At 43.6% G+C, this 20,084-nt stretch overlaps 1 protein-coding gene across 1 annotated transcript; it reads left to right on the top strand.

Annotated features, from left to right (window-relative positions):
• Positions 1-1,299: 1,299 nt before the first annotated feature.
• Positions 1,300-20,083, top strand: LOC139295397 (rap1 GTPase-activating protein 2-like). Its single transcript, XM_070917591.1, has 25 exons — positions 1,300-1,334; positions 1,388-1,472; positions 2,516-2,551; positions 3,303-3,350; positions 4,441-4,473; positions 4,838-5,089; positions 6,154-6,257; positions 6,917-6,995; positions 7,295-7,348; positions 7,487-7,570; positions 8,175-8,275; positions 8,854-8,983; positions 9,897-10,052; positions 11,011-11,082; positions 11,167-11,253; positions 11,784-11,930; positions 12,161-12,265; positions 12,473-12,564; positions 12,774-12,878; positions 13,019-13,106; positions 14,013-14,079; positions 14,928-14,961; positions 15,787-15,848; positions 15,899-15,984; positions 19,919-20,083. The coding sequence occupies exons 1-25, from the start codon at positions 1,300-1,302 to the stop codon at positions 20,081-20,083; spliced, it is 2,307 nt and encodes a 768-aa protein (XP_070773692.1).
• The last annotated feature ends 1 nt before the right edge of the window (position 20,084 follows it).

The raw sequence follows: 20,084 nt of genomic DNA, 5'->3' as shown, positions 1-20,084 counted from the left end.
TGCGTGATGAAGGTCTGGGTGATGAAGGTCTGCGTGATGAAGGTCTGAGTGATGAAGGTCTGGGTGATGAAGGTCTGGGTGATGAAGGTCTGAGTGATGAAGGTCTGGGTGATGAAGGTCTGAGTGATGAAGGTCTGGGTGATGAAGGTCTGGGTGATGAAGGTCTGCGTGATGAAGGTCTGCGTGATGAAGGTCTGAGTGATGAAGGTCTGAGTGATGAAGGTCTGGGTGATGAAGGTCTGGGTGATGAAGGTCTGAGTGATGAAGGTCTGAGTGATGAAGGTCTGGGTGATGAAGGTCTGGGTGATGAAGGTCTGAGTGATGAAGGTCTGAGTGATGAAGGTCTGGGTGATGAAGGTCTGGGTGTGTGTGTGTGTGTGTGTGTGTGTGTGTGTGTGTGTGTGTGTGTGTCTGTGTGTGTGTGTGTCTCTGTGTGTGTGTGTGTGTGTGTGTGTGTGTGTCTGTGTGTCTGTGTGTGTGTGTGTGTGTGTCTGTGTGTCTGTGTGTGTGTGTGTCTCTGTGTGTGTGTGTGTGTGTGTGTGTGTGTGTCTGTGTGTCTGTGTGTGTGTGTGTGTGTGTCTGTGTGTCTGTGTGTGTGTGTGTGTGTGATGGTGGGCAGCAACAGTTCAAAGTCAGTTTGTATACCACTATGATATATTATAATTTCATTGGATTGAGTTCAAGTTGACTTCATTATTATTAGATTGTATATATATTGAATTGTATATATGAATACTTGTCTGTATAATACACCGACTCTGGTTTAATAATCTGACAGAGAAAAGACAGAGTTCAGTAATCTGTTGAATCTAATCTGTGGGTTAAAGGTCTGGTCACACCAGGAAGTGACACAGCAAAATTGATTTAGGCGTCATTGTGAAATATTTGAGTCTTGGTGGCGTAGCGGCTCCTCACGGGGCTAGTTGGGGCGCTAGTGTAGCTGACGAGCTAACAGCTAACACACTAGTCAGCACAGAACATGCTAGTGTTCGTCAGTCACAACGTCTCTGAGCTTCTATTTTCTCTGAACTGTGACATTTAGTTCTCAGGATTTTTCATCATTTCACTCAATAAAGATGGAAACAACTGTCCACGCTAGCTAGTTTTCTATTTGTCAGTCAGCCTGTTAGCCTGTTTGCTAAAGCTGTATTGGCATCATGTTTCATAACCGTGTGTAAACCAGGTCTCTTCTGTTCATTAAAACTGGACGGTGACACACAGCTAATAAGCTACAATAGCTTCCTCCGTTTTAGACTCTCAGTCCACCGGAGACCTGGACGTGGATTTACTTTCACCCCCATGAGTGAATCCAACACCATCATCGAGTCTCACAGGTGAAGTCTAATTTGAATAACTGATTATTGATTGTTGTTATTTTTATTTTCAGCAAACAGGAGCTCCTGACCGTCTCCAATGTTCCCACCTCAGACTGCCCCCCCTCTCCCCCGCGCACTGCACCCCCCACCATGAAGGTAACACACACACACTTCTGTCCATCTGTGCTTTTGAGGACCCTCACTGACAGACATTCTCCTTTATTTATCTGGACTGCAGAGAGAGCCAGGCCTTTAATTTGAAACAGGCTTGTATTAGTGACAGACCTTTATTTCTAATGTCCCTGTTTTAAAAGTGTATTTGATGATATTTTAGTAAGAAGCCTCCCTGTTTTCTGATCTGCTCCTGTTTTACAGTAATTTGCTTCCTTCATGTTTTCTGGATCATTTCAGTATAATGTCCGTTTCCACAGCTTTAACTCCTTCAGTACAACAGAGTCACGTCATACTCACTTTGCTCAAAACACTTCCTCCGTTAAACAGCAACACTGTTCTCATTCACTTCTTGTTTCCAGTTCCGTCAGTGACACTCAGCGCTTCCTGCGCAGATGTTTCACATTAAAAGCCTCCCTGCAGCTCATTTAGATCTACAGTATTTTTAAGAAAATCAGAAAAGATATTTTATTTATTTATTTTATTTTTATTTTAGAAGCATGTACTGTTTGACATCCTTGGTGATAACACACATTTTAATTATCAACTGTGTATTACTAATCTTTTTATTTTATTTGTTAAATTCCATATTCATAAATGCAGGTATATAGATATAACAGTACATGTAATCCATATAATATGTTCTCTGTTTATGATCTTTTTGTGAAATTGAAATCTCTTCTTTTATCTAAATATAGAAGGCGGAAAATAAAAATAATCATCCCTCCCTTTTCTGGTATGGTTTTATTGCGAAACATCTGCAGGAAGTGTTGAGTTTTATTGACAGTAGCTTAACAAGTAGAAGGGACTAGTATTTGTTCTTGCTGCTGGCTGTAATGTGAATACCAGCTTTTATATGAGAACTCATGTTAATCTAATTCTAACTTAAAGCCAAGACTTAACCCTCAAACAGAAGTGAGTAAAACATCCTCATTTTCCAGGTTAAAACTCAAACTGGTCCTCATAAAGACAGATATACAGGTATACTGACACTTTCAACATTAACTCACATGTCCCTCTGTCTCCAGTCGGCTCATTTCTTTGACATGATGGACAGGATGGAGGTAAGAGCTGAATCCTGCTGTTAAGATAACCACAGTGTGTGTGTTTTAATAAATAATGGAACAAATTATTTCTACGTTTTCTGTAAAATGTAATGTTTTATTAATCCACTGTGAGAAGTTTCTCCTCCTCTGACAAACAACAGAAGCTGAATTAATTCAATATTCATGAAGCTTCAAGCTGAATGAAATGAGGGCGCAGGTGAAACAGAGCCAGCACTACTAATGTATTCACGGGGTGCTTTAATACCTAGAAAGACCGAAACATCACACAGTATTTCTTCAGGCTCCCCAGGTTTTCAAACCGCAGTTATATTTTTGACTTAGTTTAAACGGAGCTGGAGCTGTGTTGTCTGCTGTGTGCTGATTCATGTTCGTGTGTTACAGCCACGTCTGAATGCCCAAATGCTCAAAGTGTACTGACAGTTATTGATCATTTTAAAAGAAGCGATAGATAAGCAGCTTTACAAGCAGTTAGAGGATCAGTCTGGTCATGTTACCATGAACACACACACTAGTTTATTGTGACTCAGTCCCACACACACCATCCTGCTGCCCCAAATACTCACCAGAGCACCAAATGTGGATTCATCCGCCGCTGAAAATAGTTCCCAACAAATGCACTATTTTCCTGAGCTGTAAATAAATAAAAACTGTGTATTTGTGAGGTCATTCTTCAGTAGGAACCAATAGACTTGGAGCTGAGAGCCACAGACAATCTTAATGCTGTCCTCTCTTCCTGACTCTGATGCAGCAGGTCCCAGAAGCTGCCGAGATGAAGACAATCCCTCAGAGACAGAAGGCACGTCTGTCCATCCGTCTGTCCTCATATCCATCCACTCCCACTTTTTATTGCTTCATCTCATTCATTTGTTCACGTAGCCGGTGTCTCTGCGCTCACTGTGCTGTCCGGTCTCTGGTCCACCTTGAATGTAACGACACATCTTAACAGTGAAACCACAACGTCTATTTTCTATTGAGAGCATTTTAAAACATTAATGAAAGATCCATTTTGTGACTTTGGACTTGTTGAGGTAAAATCTTGGACCTGGACTCATCAATGGCCGGATCCAGATGCCCCTCTCACCAGCAACCTTTTCCAGCTCCTCCTGCTGTGTTCTCAAGCCAAATGAGATATATAATCTCTCCAGCGTGTTCTGGGTCCAGCCCGGGGTCTTGTAGGACTTCCTAATCCGAATCAGATGCCCGAACCACCTCAGTTGGCTCCGTTCAAGCGGCTCCAAGCTCCCTCCGGACGTCTGAGCTAGCTACCCTGTCTCCTATGAAGGAAACTCATTTCAGCCGGTTATATCTGTGGTCTCATTCTTTCAGTCACCTCCCAAAGCTTGTGAACGTAGATCAACTGGTCTTCACCACAACTGTCCCGTACAACGTCGTCATTACTGCTGACGCCGCGCCAATAGACCTGCCAACCTCAGACTCCTTTCTACCCCACGCTCCGTTTTACTCCACATCGTGGCCGCTCAGTTGATCCGTACATTGTGAACAGAGAAGCTGCAGGTTCAGGATCAAAACGTGTAGCATGAGTTAACACAACGAACAAGATCAATAAAAACACACAGTGTCGGTTCAGCTTAGACCCGGCCACCAGGCGCTTTCCAACGAGCTCCCGAACCAGGTCTGGCTCCAGGAGTCTTAGTCTGGCCCCTGACAGAAACATGTCGGTGTCTCATAAACAACGCAGTCAGTTACCCATTGGACAAACAACTGATTGATGATTGATTGTGATTGGTCGAACTAAAACTCATACAGTACCATCTGTCATGTTCAGCATCATCACTTGGGCACTTTATTCACCTGTGTGTGTGTGTGTGTGTGTGTGTCCAGGTATATTGTGTCATGTGTGTAACCTCTCTGTCCGTCTCTTTCAGGACGACTACATCCCTTACCCGAGGATCGAGGAGGTGAGACCGAACGTCAACACATCTGTTTCTTCTAAACACAGAACTCATAATCTGCATCCGAAACACATGAGCCGAACGACACCAGTGAAGATTATCTTGCTGAACAAAACGTTTAAGAATCAAAGTTTATTTTCTGCAATAATCCAAAATCCAGTGGAAGAATCCCACTGAGATCCTCACCTGCTTGAGTGTCCGTTGATTTTTAGATGTTTTAGACTGTAAAACTTTCCATCCTTCAGATGTGATGTCAAGATGAAATCAATCTAAAGTCACAGCTGATGACGTTAAATAAGATCTCACCTTGATGTTTGATGTTTCTGTGTGTGTGTGTGTGTGTGTGTGTGTGTTTGTGTGTGTGTTGCAGGTGTTGGAGAGGGGGGGGCCGTACCCTCAGGTCATCCTCCCTGAGTTCGGAGGTTACTGGATCGAGGATCCCGAGGCTCCTCCTCCTCCTGCGCCTCCTCCCACCTCCCTGGAGATCAAGGGGGAGGAGGAGGAGGAGGGGGGAGGATTGGGAGGAAGACAGGAGGAAGACACCCCCCCAGGGGATTATGGGTACCGACTGGAGGAGATCAACGATTCTGCACGGGCGTACAGGAAGCACTTCTTGGGCAGGGTGAGTCAGGTTACTGTCACCACCAGCATCTGTTGCTATGGTTACCTGCAGGTTGATATATCTTGAGCTCTGATTGGTGAACTAGATGAACACACTACTGAGGACATTATGACTATTTGTCAAGTTTTCAACACAGTTATTCAGTCAAAAGTCTTCTGTTTAATGATCTGATGAAAACCAGCTGTCTGTCTGTCTCTCTCTCTGTCTGTCTGTCTGTCTGTGTCTCTGTCTGTCTGTCTGTGTCTCTCTCTGTCTGTCTGTCTGTCTGTGTCTCTGTCTGTCTGTCTGTCTGTGTCTCTGTCTGTCTCTGTCTGCCTGTCTGTCTCTGTCTGCCTGTCTGTCTGTCTGTCTGTCTGTCTGTGTCTCTGTCTGTCTGTCTGTCTGTCTGTGTCTCTCTCTGTCTGTCTGTCTGTCTGTCTGTCTGTCTGTCTGTGTCTCTGTCTGTGTCTCTGTCTGTCTGTCTGTCTGTGTCTCTGTCTGTGTCTCTGTCTGTCTGTCTGTCTGTCTGTCTGTCTGTGTCTCTGTCTGTCTCTGTCTGCCTGTCTGTCTGTCTGTGTCTCTGTCGGTCTCTGTCTGCCTGTCTGTGTCTCTGTCTGTCTGTCTGTGTCTCTGCTTGTCTCTGTCTGCCTGTCTGTCTGTCGGTGTCTCTGTGTCTGTCTGTCTGTCTGTGTCTCTGTGTCTCTGTGTCTCTGTCTGTCTGTCTGTGTCTCTGTGTCTGTCTATCTGTCTGTCTGTGTCTCTGTGTCTGTGTCTCTGTCTGTCTGTCTGTCTGTGTCTCTGTCTGTGTCTGTGTCTCTGTCTGTCTGTCTGTGTCTCTGTCTGTCTCTGTCTGTCTGTCTGTGTCTCTGTCTGTCTCTGTCTGCCTGTCTGTCTGTCTGTGTCTCTGTCTGTCTCTGTCTGTCTGTCTGTGTCTCTGTCTGTCTGTCTGTCTGTGTTTCTGTCTGTCTCTGTCTGTCTCTGTCTGTCTGTCTGTGTCTCTGTCTGTCTGTCTGTGTCTCTGTCTGTGTCTCTGTCTGTCTCTGTCTGTCTCTGTCTGTCTGTCTGTCTGTCTCTCTCTCTCTCAGGAGCATTTAAACTTCTCTTGCTCGTCCAGCAGTCTTGGAAACCTGCTGCTGTCTGTGAGACATGAAGAGGAGAAGGATCAGGAGTCCCTCCATGTTATCATCAGGTATGTGTCATGTTTCAGGTTTCAGGTTATATATTTATATATATTTGGAGTACGTGCAGTGTGTATCGTGGAGGACAGTACAGTACTTGAGTAGATGTACGCTTCACACAATAATAAGAGGCTGAAACTGGAGCAGCCACATGGAATTCAGCCATCCTTCATGTTATTATGAACCCCAACAATCCTACTCGCAGCAAAGTGGCACCAACATCTTCACAACTCTCCAAAATGAAGTGTAATTGATGTCCTGCTAGAACGATGTGGGGACCGTGGTCACAGCGAGATTTAACAGTACCTGACCTACTGTGTTTCCACTGTGAGACCTTTGCTTAGAGACGGACATTTGCATTTCTCACTGATTCATAAAACTGGGGCTTCTGCTGGTCTCGTGGCGAAGGTGCACACCGTCTAACCACCACATCACGTTTCCTGTCTCTCTTCACTTCTCTCGACGACCTAATAAAGTGCCCAAAAAATACTTCAAATAAAGGATTGAAGCTACGCTGGCTGCCCGCCTGCATCTCATTCACTCTCAGCTGTAACACTGAAAGTTGAGTCTTTGGACCTGCTTTAAGCCTTTTTTTGCAGGTTACCCGTCGGGTTCTGGACCAGGTTCAGGACTCTGCTGTCTCTGAGGTTTGTCTCTTCTGTCCGTTCAGGTCTCGGGTGAAAAGCGTCTATCACAGATTGTCTCTGACAGAGCTGCCTGACATCCCCAGTGTACCAGAGCTCGCCAAGGTGCACTCACACACTCACACTTACACACACACACTCACACACTCACACACACACACTTACACTCACACACACACACACACTCTCACACACACACACACACACACACACTCACACACACACTTACACACACACACTTACACACACACTTGTACTTGTGGTGCCTTCAAACGGCCGTTTAGAGAAGTGAGGACCGCGAGCTTCAGTCGTTGACTCTGTTGCAGCTGTAAAATGAGTTCAGACGTCTTTCTTTGTGTTTGTGATTGTGTGTGTTTATTGTGAGTGTGTTGTTCCTCCTGAAGCTGCTGTGTGATGAAGCAGCAGGTCTGCGCTTCAGCCCCGTCCTCTACCCGAAGGTGAGACCTACTGCACCACCTCACCATGTTTTCAACTGAAAGACAGAAGACATCCTTTACACTGACTTTATCATACCTGTCTGTCTCTCTCTGTCTGTATCTCTCCGTCTGTCTGTCTGTCTGTCTGTCTGTCATCAGGCGTCTCAGCTGATAGTAAACTACGACGAGCACGAGGTCAACAACACCTTCAAGTTTGGAGTAATTTACCAGAGCTTTGGACAGGTACCAACTGACTGTCTGAGATGTTTTGACCGATTCAACAGATTTCTCTGTGAACATTTTGACACTTTGACCTCAAACAGGTGGAACTAATAACATAAACGATTCCTCCCCACCTGTATTTGCTTGTTCTAGCTCAAGTGAGTATCGTCTGCTGCTTCAGTGTGTGATTTGTAAAGAGGTGCTAGCTAATGCTAGCATGCGAGCTGCGCAGGTTTACACTCAGAGTTCCTTTCCAGTCCTTAAAAGCCAGACTTCCATACTGATCCGCATGCAGACATTCAGTTAAGGTTAAAGACAGTGAAGATAGCAACAGTAGAGTGCTGCATCTTTAAGCTTATTGATTACACCTGTGCTTTCTCTGCTATGATGATTCAAAATGTCTGCTGTGAAGACGGCTTATTGCATCTCTTCTACAAAATGCCGGCCAAGTATAATTTAATGTGCATTTGATGATAATTTTGACATCATATTCAAATTTGTCCTAATTCTTTTGTAAAATCACAATGATTTGTTTGCCTCCCAATGGTTTGGATCACGTGTGACGGATGTGAACGTGTTGTGGTTGGATGTTGTGAGTCTGATGGTGTTGTCACCTGTCCACCAGGTGTCTGAGGAGGAGCTGTTCAGGAACAACGAGGAGACGCCAGCCTTCACCACGTTCCTGCAGCTACTGGGAGACACAGTGGAGCTGCAGGACTTCAGGGGGTGAGGAGCAGCAGCAAAACGTTTATGGTTATAATTTTTATTCTTGTTTTATTTATAACATTATATTTTTATTATAGAACACGGAGAGCACATCTCTTTACATGTGACACAATACAAAATGTCAAATAATGAATAATAAAAAAAACTAAACTAACGTAATTGATTTAAATGAAAGAAAGAAGAAAGGTGGTCGATAACCCTTGTTAATAAGTTGCTGTGTCAGCATAGCACAACATGACTCAGCTTGAGTCAGCATAACACAACATGACGCAACATGACGCAACATGACTCAGCATGAGTCTGCATAACACAACATGACTCAAGATGACGCAACATGACTCAGCATAACACAACAAGACTCAACATGACGCAACATGACACAACATGACTCAGCATGACCCAACATGACTCAGCATAACACAACATGTTAATAAGTTGCTGTGTCTGTAGAGGGTTTGCAAATATTCTGTCCTCAAGATCAGGAAGAAGACAACAGAAAGACTCTCAGAACTGACTGAAACTAAAAAAGGTGAATAAGGGGTAGGTAAATCCAAACTGTCCCTGTTCTCTCTGTGCAGGTTTCGGGGCGGTCTGGATGTGTCCCACGGTCAGACGGGTTCCCAGTCCATCTACACCGTCCACAGACAGCAGGAGATCATGTTCCACGTCTCCACCAAGCTGCCCTTCACTGAGGGAGACACACAGCAGGTAGACCACTCAGACCAGCATCAAACAGCAACAGCATGATGCAACATGACTCAGCATGACGCAACATGACTCAGCATGAGTCAGCATAACACAACGTGACTCAACATGACGCAACATGACTCAGCATAACACAAAATAGCTCAGCATGAGTCAGCATAATACAACATGACGCAACATGACTCAGCATAACACAACATGACTCAGCATAAGACAACATGACTCAACATGACTCAGCATGACACAACATGACTCAGCATGAGTCAACATGAGTCTGCATAACACAACATGACGCAACATGACACAACATGACTCAGCATAACACAACATGACTTAACATGATGCAACATGAGTCAGCATGAGTCAGCATAACACAACATGACTCAGCATGACCCAACATGACTCAGCATAACACAACATGACTCAACATGACGCAACATGACTCAGCATAACACAACATGACTCAACATGGCGCAACATGACTCAGCATGAGTCAGCATAACACAACATGACTCAACATGACGCAACATGACTCAGCATAACACAAAATAAGTCAGCATAACACAACATGACTCAACATGACGCAACATGACTCAGCATAACACAACATGACTCAACATGACTCAGCATGACGCAACATGACTCAGCATGACTCAACATGACTCAGCATGACTCAACATGACTCAACATGACTCAGCATGACTCAACATGACTCAGCATGACACAACATGACACAGCATGAGTCAGCATAACACAACATGACTCAACATGACTCAGCATGACTCAGCATGACTCAACATGACTCAGCATGACTCAACATGACTCAACATGACTCAGCATGACGAGATGATTACAACATAAAGCAGCGTGACAGCGTCACATTGTAACAACTCAAGTCAACGAGGTTCTCCTTCAGCTTCAGAGGAAACGTCACATAGGAAATGACATCGTGGCGCTGGTGTTCCAGGAAGAGGCCACGCCTTTTGTCCCGGACATGATCGCCTCCAACTTCCTGCACGCCTTCATCGTGGTGCAGGTGGAGGAGCCCTGCTCCAACAACACCTCCTACAAGGTACAGCTGAGCACAAATATGTGACGCTTACTGTTTAACAGGTTTGTAGAGTGTTTGCTAACTTTAGCATGTTAGGAAATATTTAAAATATTTACTGTTGATTTACTTTGACTTTGTAAAGTAAATATTCTGAAGCAAACTGAATCTGCATCAATCTAAATATACAAGTTCCCTCCAGCAGAGCAGTTTGAAACTGATGCGAATGCAGCTTTGTTTGTCTCTTTGGTTTGTCTTTTGCTTTTTGCTGCGTTGTATAGAAAAAACTGACATCATAGTTTTAGGAGCCGCTGTTTTTTTTCACGTCCTGTTTTCCCATTTCCCATTTTTAAACAATCTCCTCATTTTGAACACAGAAACTCAGGTTCAAACAGGTTTATGTTCTGACCAGCTGTCTGAATTATTTACACTTCGACAAATCAGGTGATTTCTGTCAGTTTGGTGGATGGCTCTAAATACTACAATACCCATGAGCCTCGGCTGCCATTATTGTGGAGAAGAAGAGTGCTAGTTAATTCAAAACGCTTGGTTGTTGAATTTGAGATCAGACCTCAGCACCGTGGTTACTGTATTGTACTGTTGTGTAAGTGAAATCTAAAACTGAATTAATTTGAACTGCAGATTGTTTCCGCCCAACATTAACAACTCACGTGACAGAATTCTTAGCTCTGTGATTGGATGTTTCTTGTTGAAATGCACCCTGGGAGTTCCAGTTGACTTCTCTCCTTCGATTCTTATGTCCACAGGCTTCTTTGACTTTTCATCAACGAAGCAGATGTTTTCTAACACAGTTGTTGAACTTTTGTTCTGATGATTCAACAGTCAACAGTCAATGTCCGTCCAGTCAGTTGAACTTCTATAGTTAATAACAAAGCAGTTAACTTTAATGTGTCACTAAAAGATTGAGAAAAGCAGTGATGCTGTTCTTGTCAGTGACAGTAGAAACTGTTGTGATTGACAGGTGTCCGTCACAGCACGAGAAGACGTACCTCCGTTTGGCCCGCCCCTCCCACATCCAGCTGTTTTTAAGAAGGTGAGAGGAAGAGGAGTGTGATACAGAACAGGGCAGTCAGGAAATACTTGTGTAGTGTACAGCTGATATCCTTTGTGTGTTCAGGGTCCAGAGTTCAGAGAGTTTCTTCTCACTAAACTCATCAACGCAGAGCTGGCCTGCTACAAGAGCGACCGCTTCTCCCGACTGGAGGTAAGAACACCTGAAAACACTTCACTTCATCATCAACTGAGATCTATATTGAATAACAACAGTAGTGTTTCAGTCTGGAATAGGTTGCAAACATATGTCTAATCCAATCACTCACACACATCTATAATAAACCTTAAAATGCTGTTTTACACACGTCCCAGCTCTACTTAAATCTCTTGATTTATGGCCTCAAATTTACTTTAAGTTAAGAGATTTGGGAATTTGTTTAGAGAATACGTTGTGAAGTACAAACACTTCATAGTTGTTCTTGAGTACAGTAATCGAGTAGATGTAGTGTTGCAGTGTTCCACAGGGCTCGATGTTGGGTCCCCTGTTGTTTTCTATCTACATGCTGCTCCTGGATCACAGCTGATACACCTGTGTGTGTGTATGTGTGTGTGTGTGTGTGTGTGTGTGTGTGTGCGTGTGTGTGTGTGTGTGTGTGCGTGTGTGTGTGTGTGTGTGTGTGTGTGTGTGCGTGTGCGTGTGCGTGTGTGTGTGTGTGTGTGTGTGTGTGTGTGTGTGTGTAGGAGCGTACCCGGGCCGCCCTGCTGGACAGCCTCCATGATGACCTGCAGAGACGCTCCCAGAGCATGCTGGGATTGACATCAGGTCTAGAGGAGGAGGGGAGAGGTGAGAACGGACACGCCCACGGAGGTCTGCTGGAGTCCATTAAGGTGTGTGTGTGTGTGTGTGTGTTTCATTTCAACATTTTACTTATGTAAATATATAAATGCATATATATTACATTATGTATTATATATTATATATATACTCTGAACACAGAGACCAGTCTGATATTAACCCTCCATCGAACTGACAGAGTAACAGAATAATACTGAATTAGTGACTGTAATATGATTCTGATTGTAATCCCTCCTCCCTCTGTCTCTCTCGTCCCTGTCAGAGGGCGATGCGAGGGCGGAGCGTCTCCATGGAGACCATGTCGCGGGGCGGGGCAGGTCTGCCCACCAGTCTGAGTGGGGGGGGTCTGGCACACATCAGTGCTGAGGTGAGCAGAGGTCAAAGGTCACTGATGAGGACTGCTATTATGTACTGTTGTTATTTATTTATGTCTCTTTTTCCTTTTGATTTATTGCTTTTACTTCATGTGAAAAATATATTTCACACATAATCCTCTTCCGTAATAATCAGTCCTGTGATAAAGTTTACTACAGTGACGCTACAGTTTCTCTGTGTTTTCTGTGTTTGATGTCAGTGTAATATGAAATCTCCTGTGAAGAGGCGGTCAGGACTCTTTCCTCGTCTGCTGAGCGTCGACAGCCAAACGGAGAAACACAACCAGAGGAGGTAACGTTTTATTTTGAAACCACAACGTCTCCTGTTACATTCACAGTTCTACACCTGTCCAATAAACAACATCCAACCTGTAAATCAGACAGGTTTGGAGGCGGTGTTTTGTTAGGGCTAGGCTAACAGTTTCCCCCTGCTCCCAGTCTTTATGCTAAGCTAGTTTAGTAATTTCACTGCCTGTGATTCTTGAACACTTTCGTCTTCAGTCTCCTCAGTGAGCAGAGGAGCTTCGACAGCTGCCACCCGACGCTGGAGGTGAGGTCAGAGCTGCCGTCCAATCCCAGCTCACCAGAGGCGGGACAACGGGACAGGTGTGTGTGTGACGTCTTATCAAAGGAATAAAGGAAGCAGTGAGACAGCGGAAACACAAAACACAAATCCAGTAAATCAACAGCAGGAAAGATGAGAAAACAGCACTGTGGCACTAAGATGTCTTCTTTGTCATCTGCAGGACTCACATGAAGAAGGAGAGCAGTAAGATTTCCAGATCGACATCCAGCACCTGCAGCTTCAGCATCCCTGCTGACGACACACACCTGGTGAGACGATTACAGCCACAACATGAACGATCATCCCGATGATTTATCTGGTCTTAGAGTCTGACGGTAAAACTGTAAAGTTTGTCCTCCGGCTGGCCAGTTTGTCGAAAACATAGTGAAACTCTCTAATGGACCTATATTCAGTCATGTCATTGAGTTCGATAGATTCACTCCTTCATACAGGAAGCAATCCTGTAAAACAGGCTGCCACCGACACTCTGATGCACCTGAAAAGACAGCAACAAATACAGACAGCCAGACACTGAACAGAACAGAAATATTGGTTATAAGTTAGGATTTTGAGTTCATTGTTCAGTCGAGATGATCAATACGAACAACAGAGGATAGATATTGTTTGTTAATCGTTACTGACGTAAATGTGGCAATTAATAGTAATATTGATTTCATGTGATTTTGCCCCAGTTTGTCCTGATGGTGGCGCTAGAAGAGTAGAAGAGGGTAAATCCCAGTTTTTCCGGAACTGCTGTCAGTTAAACTCAAGACTTTTCTGTAGATTTCCACCTTAAAAGCCCATCAATAATGGGCAGACTGGAAGACTTTTAATGTGAAAAGTCAGCTGAAAGTGTTGAGTTGCAGCAGCTTTACATCGATTGGGAAAAACCGAAACAGGAGAATGAAATACACATTATACTGAATTTATCAAGTCAGCAGATAAACACAGAGGGAGTTCTGAGTTTGTATTAACTGAGGAAGTAGAAATAAAAGCCTGTCCCAAATACAGGCCTGCTTCTCGTGCCACTGAGGTAAATAAAGGTACATTCATTCATTTAATTTCATTCTGCTGTGGAGGAACAAACTAAAACAGTTATCTTTAAGGACGCAGTACACATTGTAATAGTAATATTAGTAATATTAGTAATCTGTCTTCTCTCTCTCTGTCTTTAGCTCGCCCAGGCTGCCATGGTAGAAGGTCAGAGTTCAAGTCCGCTCACCGTCTGTCGCAGCCCCACAGGTTCAGTATAACGTCCTGCTGCATCCACACAGAAATATATAACAAGTGACATATTTAAATTACAGGACACCTGATTTAGAATTGTGTTTATGTCCATATGAAAGAACGTGTGATGTTCTGTGCAGAACGTTTAACAACAGAACAGAGACTAAAAATAATCACCAGGGACTTTTCTCATGTGCATCCAGACGAAAGGTTTATCAATACACAGATGTGCTCAGCAGAGAGAGAGAGAGGGCGAGCTGTGTGCATGTTATAGTGCAAAACCTGAGCAAGGAGTGGGAATTTATTAATAATTCATAATAATTAATTAACACCTGTTGACACCTTTTGAGTTTCCTGTGTAACACAGTCTGACCTTTCACACGCTCTTCGGTCACATTCAACATGTCCGCCCCACTCACGTGTTTGTGTTTATTTGACTTCGATGACGTTTGTTGCCTCCTGTTGTGTCACACTTGTTTCCTCTTTCAGAGATGAAAAATAAAAACTCTCCCAGATCCAACATCAAGTTTCGTTTCGACAAGACGAGTCACTCTGCGGCAGTAAGTCTGTTTATATGGAGAGAGTCTGTGTTTCTGTTCAATTCAGTTCAGTTTTATTTATAAATGACAGCCAATCAGCAAGCAGGATGTCGCCTTGCAGTGCGTCTAATACGTCTTGTAGGAAGTTCAGCATGAACTTCTTTGACATGTTCTTTGTGACTGTGTTTACATGCACACTCCAGTCAGTGTGCCACCTTTCATACAGGCCAGTGCTTTAGAGTCAGAGAGGGAGCATTTTATTGTTGGATGTCAAGCAGTCTTGTTTTATGTGTTTCTGACTGTGGTTCTGGTGTCTGCCTGCAGCAGGGACACTGAGCTGTGAGGACGGCAGTGGGAGGTGAGTGCTCTCTCGTGCTCGTGTCGTATGTGATGTTGAAGAATCTGTTTAAATGGTGAAAACTAAAACTGAGCCAGAACGTCACCTGAGGCTTTTCCTCCACTCCTCCTGGAAGCTTCCCACTGAAGCTCAGAGATGATGAAGTTCACATCCTCATCATCCTGCATGGATGAGAAGTGCTTTCAAACAGTTAGTTTCAGGTTTTGGATGAAGAGCGGCACACGGCCACTCCCCTAAACTTCAGGGTCAGGAGTCTGTCAGGTGGTCCGGGTCTGATCCTGTAGGACAGGTAGACTCCGGCATCATCTCCAGCCCTCTGAGCTTTAATCACTTCCTGATGCCACGACTGGACTGGACAGCTGTCTGAAGAAGACCAGGTCCCTGCTGGACTCCAGCTGCTGCTTCAAAACAAATCTGGTGACTGACTCGAACGTCACAGAGCTGCTTTCATTTCCTCTGACAAAAAAGATGCTTATTGGTGAAAGATATAACTTATCACATAAAGACAGACTGCGACAGACTATTAAAGTCTCCACTTTATTCTGAAAATATTACAACTTTATTCTGAAATCTCCGATTCTCCTCACTGTGAGTCCAGTGCTCCGTCTGCACATCCTGATGTTTTAGCTTCTCTACTGGTGATGTGAACTGACCCTCAGACCTCAGACCGCCTCCTCAGCTCCACTGAACTGTTTCAGACCAGGTGACATTTAAATGACAACTTACTGGAAGAAAACTGAAAGCTGAGGGAAAAGCTTTTTGTCATAGTTCAGATTTAGTTTTTAATCTTTTTATTGTTCTCTTCTCTCATGTTTCATTTTCCAGAATATCGACAAGGAGGTCCAGACAAACATCAGCCTCCACACAGAGGAGGAGGAAGAGGAGGAGTAGGATGAGGAAGAGGGGGAGGAGGATGAGGGAGAGGAGGAGGAGGTAGAGGGGGAGGATGAGGAAGAGGGGGAGGAGGAGGGAGAGGAGGGGGAGGGAGAGGGGGAGGAGGAGGAAGAGGAGGAGGACATCAATGTGAAGACACTGATGGACACTTCAACATTTGTCCTTCACTGCTGCAGAAACCTCAGAGGAAATCAGACCTGCAAGACTGTGCATGTCGACACACACACACACACACACACACACACACAGTCTCAGCCTGTAAAAACAATAACTGTGATGATGTCATAGTGATGTCATCAGGGTGATGTCATCGCTGTCTGCTGGCAGCTCAGCTCTCCTGTGTTCTGTAATATTTTGATTTGGTGAAAACACGCCCATATACACCAACACCTTTATTCATGTGTGGTTACCTGGGTTACCTGGGTTACCTTGGTTACCTTCCCACTGTCATTAGGCCGTCCCATTCTGGTGAACTTAATATCTCACAAAGGAATTTCTTCAAATTTGGCTCAAACGTCCACTTGGACCGAAGGATGAACTGATCAGACTTTGGAGGTCAAAGGTCACTGTGACCTCAAAATGTGTTTTTATCCATAATTTAAGAATGAATTGGACGACTCCAGATGTCACACACATGTTGACTGTGACGACTCAGTGACACAGTCCGGCTGTCCCCCGTCTCGTCCGTCCTGCCTGTCACTTCCTGCCTCATTCTGAGTCACGTGACCGTAAACAAGGCGTCGGAGCGCCGAGCTAACGGTGACGCTGAGTTTCAGCTGCAGCTCATAGAGACGCTTCACACTCTGGAAGAATCCATCTTCACACAGTAATCAAGGACAAGTGTTCCTGTTCACACATCTATGATAATCCTTCATCGATCACTTCAACTATGTATATTCACTGGAGTCAAACATACGTATCATCAATATGGTCATAACTTACATTTAGACAAGAAATACACTTTATATCTTTAATTCAGTTCCTTCAAGTCTTCACTGCAGATGTTGTCTGAGTCTGGACTGACGTGGTTGGAGACCTGACTGGTTGGTGGAGGCATAAAACCTCCAGGTGGTGACTCAAGTTCTCAGCTGACATGTGATCAGATTCTTACAGCTCTGTAGTCACCGACAGTCCTTCACTCTGCTGACGGCATCTGAGGTCAAGTCCATTTTATTTCTATAGTCCAACATCACAAATCATTACCTCAAGGGGAAGCATGTTCAGAGAGCTCAGGAAGAGCAGCAGAGGAGGGGTCCCTCTTCAGGACGGACAGGAAGTAGATGTGGTGTTACAGAATAGAAAAACATAATGAAATGACAGAATTATAAATAGATTGTAACATAAATGATGAACATGGATCTGAGAGGACATCGAGCAACTTCAGGTGTCACTAAACAGACCTGAGTCACCTCCTCTCCACCAGCAGGTCTCTGATCCACCTGCAGTCTGTAACTGGACTGATGATGTCACATGCCAGACCAGCTGGTTCCATCGGTTCTGTGCTCCCAGCATCAGGCTGCTGTACATAACCACAGAAACCTCCAACGTGTCTTTGTGATTCATTAGCTTCTCTGTAAATCAACGACAACTCAAACTCGTCTCTCAGACCTGCCCGTCCCCCCTGGGGTCTCCATGATCCAGAACACCTGGTATCCATGGCAACATGATGTTCAGAGGAACTTCTTTAGTTTTCAGACTGTCAGCAGATATCTTTGTATGTAAAACAGTAGAAATAACACAATAATACAACAGGCAGAAAGCTCCAGTCACTGTGTGGATCATGTGGTCATTAAAGACTGTGAGTCTGGACTGGACTCCGCTGATACAGAGTTGATCTCTTGTAAACGTCCTCACGATGTACTCAGACTTTATTGGCAACACCAGGGAAATTAAATTAAGTTAGTGCTGCCATCGTTTTGATGCTTATTTATCTTGTGATCCCTCTCTGGCTTCCCACCTGCGAACACAGCCAGCTGAGTTTCATCTTTAAATCTTTAGAGTAACTCACCTCCTGAGTGTCTCTGCCCTCTGATGCACCTGTAAACACACCCACCAGTGATGTCACAGGGTACCAAGGTGAGGAGTTGAACCAGCTGCTGTTAAGTTGCTCTTTAAATCATCTGCAGAGGATTTGATTGGCTGATGAAGTTTTTGAGTGCAGGACACGTGATCAGGTCTACAGTCTTGTGGCTCCTGCTGGACTACATCCATGTAAACCTGCTGTGTTAGCAGGTCCATTACAGCAGAGTCTGCCTCCATTTTAGCCTCCAAACCAAACTCCATGCAGATGTTTGTGTGTTTCAGACCACACACTGACCTGAGCAGGCTTCAGTCTGTTGTGTGTTCACATTCATTTACTGTGACAGCTGGTCTACATTGAGATGTTCAAACTGTGTCTCATTTCATCAGCTGCAGTCAAACTGTTTTAATGTTAAATACTGATGATGTCGTATTAATCAGGGACCCTGAGCACAACTATATTTATTCACTATAGATTATAGATCTCCTGATATTTCATTTGTAGTGTAAATAAATCAAATGTGCATCAATAGTTGCAGCTTGAGATGAACAGTTAAAAAACTGACACGGTACTCTGCTGAATGTCGTAAACGTCATGTCTTTGATTCAGATCATGTCTGTTTACACGCCTTACATTTAAATTTCAGCACCACAACCAAACTGTTGACCGACAGTGTGTCAAACCTGCAAAACGTTTTCTGTTAGAGATCAAAAAGGAGATATTTACATCACATGAGCATCATGTATTATTATTATTATTATTAACAGGTTGGACCCTGAGCTGTGTTGAAAATGACTGTAAACCTGCAGAAAGAAGAAGCTGAACTGCCGTTTGATGCAAAAACCGACAGAAACCCGATGTGTATTTTGCACTATATGACTCAAAGCACTGGATGTTGTTTATGAATATTAAATCTATGCCGTCTGACGCAGAGAACTGACTGGATACCAGCTCAACTGTAATTGTCTTGATTGCACGGAAAGCACAAAACCTGCTCCTCCCCTCTGATTTCAGGTGTAAATCTCTTTCTGTGTTAAGATTTTTTTTACAAAATAAGAGTAATAATTTATTTTGAAAGGGGACGATGTAGCATAAAAACAAAGATGTCGCTGTGTGTCTGTCTTCAGGGTTCTGCATCAGGATGGAAACTGACATTTCTGTGATTCTGACGTTATGAAGTTTCCGCAGGACGAGACTTTCACACTTTGTTTCGCTGACGTTTGTTTCATGTTTAAAGAACTGGAGCCAGTTATTGATCAGTGTGTGTGCATGTTAGCTGTGATCCAATATTCCTGTTTATTTCTCCACTAATTCATTCAAAATATATTGTAACAATGAATGAGTTTTGCCTTTGAGTTGAATTTTCATGTAGTTTCATGTTGATCTTTATTTCCAGTTGTTTTTTTGTGATTAGTAAAGCGGAGTCACATCTTATCCCTCATGCAGCTGTTTACATGCACTGTTGTAACTTGTTACTGTAAATCCACAAATACAATTCAGCAATAAGTGATTTTACAGTGTAGAGAAGTCTGTTATAAAGTACTTTACAGTGTTTACATTTTCTGTTACGTCATATTTCTGCTCCACTACATTTATTTCATCAATTTAATTATTTTTGTTATTTTAGATCCAGATTAATAATACAAAATATAACCAACAAATAACATATGATGCATTATTACAGGGTCGGATAAGTTATGTAGGTGATGTCATAGGCATGCGTCAACAGTGTTTGTGTAATTACTCTCAAAAGTCAAATATCTGGATATCTTTGGGTTTTAGATTGTTGTCGGACAAAACAAGATATTTGAAGACGTCGTGTTGGACAAACAGTGAAGGACATCTGTCACTATCTTCTGATTCAATTCATTGTAAAAAATAATGGAGAGATTAATCAGTAGTAAATAATAAAGGCTCAATAGGATATGGGATATAATATTTATGCAAAGGCAATATATACGATCATAAATAACAGTCATAAATGTAATTAAATCAAATGAAATGTGTGAAATATGACAAAAAAATGAACATAACATTCACCAGGTGGAGCTAACGCTCCGAGGTAACGTTACCACCACAACACCGAAGAAGAAGAAGAAGAAGAAGAAGCAGCAGCAGCAGCAGCAGCAGCAGCAGAAGAAGAAGAAGAAGTGGGACAGAGAACCATTGCCGGGTTACGAAAACAACCGCAGCAGCAGCCGTTGTTAGC

The sequence above is a fragment of the Enoplosus armatus genome, chromosome 13 (assembly GCF_043641665.1).
Source record: "Enoplosus armatus isolate fEnoArm2 chromosome 13, fEnoArm2.hap1, whole genome shotgun sequence".
Taxonomy (NCBI): Eukaryota; Metazoa; Chordata; class Actinopteri; order Centrarchiformes; family Enoplosidae; genus Enoplosus; species Enoplosus armatus.
The sequence above is the reverse complement of the archived record's forward strand: the minus strand, read 5'-3'. Positions and strand labels throughout refer to the sequence as shown.